Below are 6,490 nucleotides of genomic sequence, written 5' to 3'. Positions count from 1 at the left end.
GCTTTTTAAGTTGGTGTACTACTACTTGCTTCTTTTTACTTTTTTCCCCTATGCTTTTGGTGTCAAATCTATATCTAGAACATTATAATGGGCTGGCAAAAATTATACCACATGGTACTTTGAGACATCAAGAGAATATGACATCACTCTCTAGAATCCAGGAGTGAAGAACTCTCTAGAATCCAGACTTCATCTTATTTGATCTGTTAAGCTAAGAATAAAGCAACATAGGTCACCATTTAGATATTTGTTCTGTATTGATTCTCTAAGTCTTAGCTTCAATATCATTACAATTATAAATAAAATTATGTGCTACCCATTATGTTTGTTTTTGGTAAAATTAAATACAAATCATCAGGAAGTCCCTTTCAGGAAATATCTCTAGTTTTATGATTATAGTAATGGATCAAATATTGTATTAAACTAAATGCCAAACCTGAAGCCATAATTAAAAAAACTAGCTTTAGTGTTTGAGAGAGTGAGAAGTACAGCTTGCATTACTATACTATGAAAAGATGTTGTATTATTTTCTTTCAACTGCCGAAAGAAAATATGACCAGGTTGGTTAAAACAAGAGATACTATTCTGTCACAGTTCTAGAGGTTTGAAGTCCTAGTTTAAGGGTTTTGGCAGGACCATCCCACTCAAACCTCCAAGGTCAGATCCTTTATTGCCTCTTCCAGTTTCTGGTAGCTTAGTGGCAACATAACTCCCATCTCTGCCTCCATTACACATGGTCATCTTCCCTCTGAGTCATTTTGTTTCTAAATTTTCCTTTTCTCATAAGGACACTATCTTAACACAATTTCCTTTACAGAGACCCTATTTCTGAATGTCACATTCACAGGTACTGAGGATTAGGACTTCAACATATCAATTCAAACCATACTAGATGTGAGCCAATTGAATAGGAGAGCTAAATTATGTGAGATTTCAGAACAAAGGGTAAAACACGAAGCCCATTAGATCAAGTAATGATTAGTTGGTTAGATAAATCAGCAGGACAAAAATGAACATTTATTGATGTTAAGAAGTATGATGAGAAACTGCTCCATGGTAGCTCACATAATTTTAATTGAAATCTCAAGTAAATTTGTAATTGATTGATTATTTAGGCATGCTAATTTGCTTTTATGAATAAGCTAGTAGCAAAAGGCAATTTACTGTAAGTCTGGTGCATAATTAAGATCAATTAAGAAAGATCAGGTTCTTCATTATTTTGCAGAAGGAAAATCCTAAATATCAAAGAAGTGGAAATTGAAAATTTAATTGGAATAGAAAATTCAGTTTATGTCTACAAAAAGATTGGTAAAATCTAACTTGTGATAGCAAAATTACACTCCAAAATGACACTTCTCTTCATAGTAACCCAGTTAGTATAATGTTGCTTTCACAGTGATTTCTTGTTATGAATTGACTCAAAATAGACTTTGAAGTTATTACATGAAATTTCAGAAACTTGATTACAAAGTACAAATGCAGTGTTTGACAGATGCAATTTAGAGGGACACCAGATCACAAAGATGTTGATAAACAACATAGTTTTCTAATAGAGTAGGTGTGATGAGTACCTATGTCATTTGCTTTGGTAAATGACTATTATTTTACTTTGCTTGATTAAATATTACAAAGAACACAGAAGGGGCATCCCTGGTGTCACAAGGGGTTAAACACAGCACTGTGAAGCTATCTTCAGCCTCTGTAGCACAAATTTGATCCCTGGCCAGCCAGGGAGCTACCCACATGGCGCAGCAGACCTCTCCTGTCTCATCCGCTGCTCTCCTCAGCAGTATATTTCAGTCATTCTGCCTGTTCTGTTCTCTACTCTGTCTCTGGTGACTCCTCTCACCCCCTGCACCTCTGACCTGTATCCCAGTTCTTGTATAGATAAATAAATCTTAAAAAACAACAACAATAACAAAAAACCCAAAGAACACAGAAGAGTAGAATAAACAAAAGTGAAAGCAGAACAGGTTGAGATGTATAATAAACAGCATGGTTTCTAATAACATTCATCCAATTTATACTCAATAAATAGTCACTAATCCCTGCCATGAGAGAGAGAGCCTATTTTAGGGACTGGGCCAAAGAATGTGTAAAGTACTCATTTATTTGGCTGAAGTGACTTAGCTAAAATTATGACTAGTACATGTCAAACAAGGGGAATTATTCAATGGCATTTTTCTATGTCCAGAATCAATACAGTGTTGGTGGTCAGGAGTGTGTCACCACATTTTTTGGGGACACGTTTGAGGGATGAGTTGTGGAGCAGGTTTGCAAGGCAAGACTCTGCTGCCCCCTTGAGCAGCACTCTTGCTTTTTATTAGCAGTAATGAACAAGTATGTTTAATTATATGAAAATGGCAGGAGAAGCAGGGTCCAGGGGAGACAAAGGATAATCAACTTTATGGGAGCAGGAAGGGACATGTCGGCCACATATACGGGAGGACTTCTCATGCAGGTACTTGGTGTAATTCCCAAGCTGCTCACAGACCACCTCAGACCATGGCCACACAATCAGTCAAACGGCTACCTAGGCGTCACCGGCTGCCTCATGATGTGGACCATTATTTAAAGGCAGTCATGCAGGAGGTCTTACCCAGTTCTTTTACTCACACAGAAGTGTAGAGGCCATACACACACAGGGGCAGAGGCCCTAAGTGGTAGAGAGGCCACATAGCATAAAGAAATCGAAACTATTCCCATGGTAACAGCCATAATGATTGTTTGGATATATTATTACTTTGTTCGTGTGACAGCATTTTCAAAGTCTAAGCTTTCCTCTTTAACTTACCTTAAACTAAGGAAAAAATATTTTTGTGCATCTTTTGACTAGTCTCCATCTCTCTAGTAAAATTTTTGTGTGTTATTTAAGATAAAGTTTCATTAATATTTCAAATTTTATATAATACCATTCATAGTTTGTTTAAGCAGGGTTCCTCTTTTTCAAAGCTTCAATTTAAAATATTTATTCATTGGGGAATTTATTCCAGCATGTTTATTTAACAGAGCATATAGTAACTGGATCAACAAATGCATTTGATTTCATTTGCCAAATTTTTAGACTCAGTATTCTCTTATTTGGCAAATTTTTAGAATTCTGAATAGTTTAAAATAAAAATATCTCAAAGACAAACTTGCTACATATAAACATCTACACATACACCCAAAAGTGGGTTCTTGTGGTTTCTGAAAGCTAAGGACACAGGAAATGTGCTTACATGAATATAGATCTCAGAACTCGTTTTTCAAGCAATATTAATGTTTAAATCATATAAACATACCTAGAATATCAGCACAAATGTTATCAGTTGAAAATAGCTGCAATATTCCAAGCTTGGAATTATAACTCTCTTTGATAGTACGATACAAAGAACAAAGGTGAAAATTCAAAAGCATTAATTTCAACTATTAGCAAGCAACATCATTGGAGTTTACTTGATGTTTCCCTGATAGAAAATACTCTTACATACTTGATATTTCAAATAGTAGACCTCTCACTTCTAGCCATTTTTCATGATTATTTTCCTAGTTAAATGGTACTACCAATAACATTATTTCAATAACTTTTTTTTAAGTGCTGTGAATATCACCAATGGAACCTTGTAGGGAGAGTTGACTGTGATGTCATAGACATTGAGGTAAACTTCTAGAACTGGGATTTAGTCATGCCAGAGACTAAACAGAAAGATGCTTACTGGGTAAGGTGGGATCCAACAGGGTGTAGTACAGAATGCAGTAATTCATTAGCTATTTTTTTCTGAAGGAGCATAACACTTTATGAAGGAAAGGTAAAGGCTTAACGCTCTGATGCATTCATGAGTCTAATTAATTAATTACTTGAAAATCAATGAATTTGAAATTCAACAGTCTTAGAAATGGATGAAAGTGATGAACCTGATCAGCCTATCTCAGCACGGAGGCAAGAATTTCGAAAGAGAAGAAAACCCAGTCAACCAATGGTAGACAAATCCCAGCAGACTGAAGTGACAGAGAAAAAGAGACACTTGCCTGCATCACAATTACCTATCCCCAAAGCTACCCATAGTATTGATAATATTTCTGGAAGCAAAGCAAAATATGATTCTCTTAGATTATCTTCTCAGATTCAGAAAAGTTGGACAAAGAGAAAGTATGGACAGGAAATGACTGATGTTTCTCTGCAGACAGACAGCATTAAAGAAGAGAAAAAAGAAGAAAGCAAATTGTTTGGTGAAACAGTTTTATCTGAAGAAAAATGGGCTGCTGTTGGAGAAGCAGCCCCTGAAATTCCAAGAAGTGTTCAGGAAGTAGAAAATCCCCCACTCACTCACTCAATTCAACTCAAAATAGACAGATCTCAGCAGACCAGTTGTACTGGAGACTGGACAATGGTGATTATCCCGTGCATTGAAAAACATGACAAGGAACAGCAGACATACTTTAGTGAATCAGAAATAGTGGTGATTGGAAGGCCAGGTAGTTCTTTCTTAAAGTCAAGGGAAAGTATGCAGATACACAAATCCTCAGGGGAGATTTTTATTAGTGAAAAGTCTGAATCTCAATCAGCAACAAGTAGTAAGGAAAAAATTAGACGGAGAAGTATTATGGGATCATTTAGTCAAGAAACCAAAAAATATACTCAGATACAATCAGAACTCGAACAAGACATTGCAGATGGAGTATACGGTCCTATTCCAGAGGAGACCTCTGATGATGTACAGTCTCTACCAGCTGAAGAAACTACTGAAGAAGAGATACTTGCTGAGCTTCAGCCTCCATCAACTGAGGAGACTTCTGCAACTGAGGAGACTCCTGCAAATATTGCCCCTGTTGAAGAGTTTGTTACTCCTGCAAAAATTGCCCCTGTTGAAGAGTTTGTTACAGAAGAGTCTCCTGTTGAAGTACAGTTTTCCCCAGCTGAGGAGTCCCCTGAAGAAGAGACCCCAGCTGAAGTCGAGTCTCCCTCAACTGAGTCCCTTGAAGAAGAGACCCCAGCTGAAGTTGAGTCTCTCTCAGCTGAGGAGTCCCCTGAAGAAGAGACTCCAGCTGATGCTCAGTCTCCATCATCTGAGGAAGACCGTGAAGAAGAGACTCCAGCTGAAGTTGAGCCTCCAGCAGCCGAGGAGGCCCCTGAAGAAGAGACCACAGCTGAAGTTGAACCTCAAGAAGCTGCAGAGGCACTAGCTGAAGTTCCATCTCCACGAGCTGAAGAAACACCAGCTGAGGAATTTCCTCCTGAAGAAGCCCCAGATGAAGTTCAACCTTTCCCAGCTGAGGAAGAAGAGGCCTCAGCTGAAGTTCAGTCTCTACCACCTGAAGGGGTTCTTGGAGAGGCCCTAGTTGAAGTTCATCTTTCAGCAATTGAAGAGACCCCTGATGAACTTCAAACACCAGTAGCTGAGGAGGAACCAACTGAAGTTCAGTCTTCACCAGATGAAGAGACACCCGCTGAAGAAGCCCCTATTAAACTTCACCCTCTGGCATCTGAGGAGGCCCCAACTGAAGAGCAGCCTCCAGAAAGTGAAGGAATTACTGCAGAAAAGGACCCTATTGATGAACAGCCTCCATCATCTGAAGAGACCAATATTACACAAGTACCTATAACAGATCCTGAAGTTCAGCCTCCACCATTTGAACAAAGCCCTGTGGATGAGACTATGGTAGATAATGATTCTACTGAATTAAAGGCTCTCCAGACCATGGATGTCCCAGTGATAAAGTTAGAGCCATTGTCTTTGGAACCTGAGAAAAAATCTGAAGAGACTGTAGAACCAGATCTTCCTCCTGAAGACTCATCCAATATCCAGAAAGATCAGCCTTCTATTATTGAAATAGAGGGTGTAATTGAAATAGAACTACAATAAGGGCCTTCTCCTCAGTTGTAATCAGGTCTCAACTAAGCTAGCAGTCACAAGCTAGGGAGTTCTGGAAGTACATACTTTAGAAAAGGGCTGTAGGTACTTGGAAGTAGTTTTGTGAATAGGGAAATGAAAGGAAACCCCAAGGGGTGGATTGCACGCCTTATTGGAAAATCAACAATAAAAACTAGTGGTTTAAAATTACTTGTTATTTTCATTCAAATCTAGAGTATTTTATAAAATACCTCTTTTGAAATGAAGCAAATTTGTGATTGAAGTCATTACTTAAAATATTCCTTCTACCCTATACCTTGTTGACAAGGGTAAAGTATACTTTATAATCATATTTTCTTTTTCTCCACATTCCCTTTAAAGTACATATATATTATAGAAGAAAATGTATTTTCTTTTGTTGTTGTTATTCTGCAGTTCTGTCATCTACTTTAATTTTCTTGAATTTTGGTCACACATCTAAAGTTACGCTTTCTCATTATAATTTATCATCTCTCCTATTTTCTGTCTACCTGATTCTGAGGTAAGCACTTCTTTTCTGTTTTCAGTCTGTTATCTTCCCTACCTCATTGCACATTTTACATTTTAATGTCAGGATAGGCAAACTTTCTTTGTAAAAATTTTCATATCAATGAAGA

General features: G+C 37.6%; 1 protein-coding gene across 1 annotated transcript; it reads left to right on the top strand.

The window, feature by feature from the left end:
* Positions 1–3,655: 3,655 nt before the first annotated feature.
* FSCB (fibrous sheath CABYR binding protein) lies at positions 3,656–6,055 on the top strand. Its single transcript, XM_037501959.2, has one exon. It carries the CDS (start codon positions 3,879–3,881, stop codon positions 5,844–5,846), a length of 1,968 nt encoding a protein of 655 aa, XP_037357856.1. The 5' UTR covers positions 3,656–3,878; the 3' UTR covers positions 5,847–6,055.
* The last annotated feature ends 435 nt before the right edge of the window (positions 6,056–6,490 follow it).

The sequence above is a fragment of the Talpa occidentalis genome, unplaced genomic scaffold (assembly GCF_014898055.3).
Source record: "Talpa occidentalis isolate TD23 unplaced genomic scaffold, MPIMG_talOcc4v2.1 talOcc4.11, whole genome shotgun sequence".
In the NCBI taxonomy this organism is placed as follows: Eukaryota; Metazoa; Chordata; class Mammalia; order Eulipotyphla; family Talpidae; genus Talpa; species Talpa occidentalis.
The sequence above is the reverse complement of the archived record's forward strand: the minus strand, read 5'-3'. Positions and strand labels throughout refer to the sequence as shown.

Bases quoted from the DNA above. Each gene is read 5' to 3' on its own strand.
- FSCB (XM_037501959.2), top strand. From the start codon at position 3,879: ATGGATGAAAGTGATGAACCTGATCAGCCTATCTCAGCACGGAGGCAA.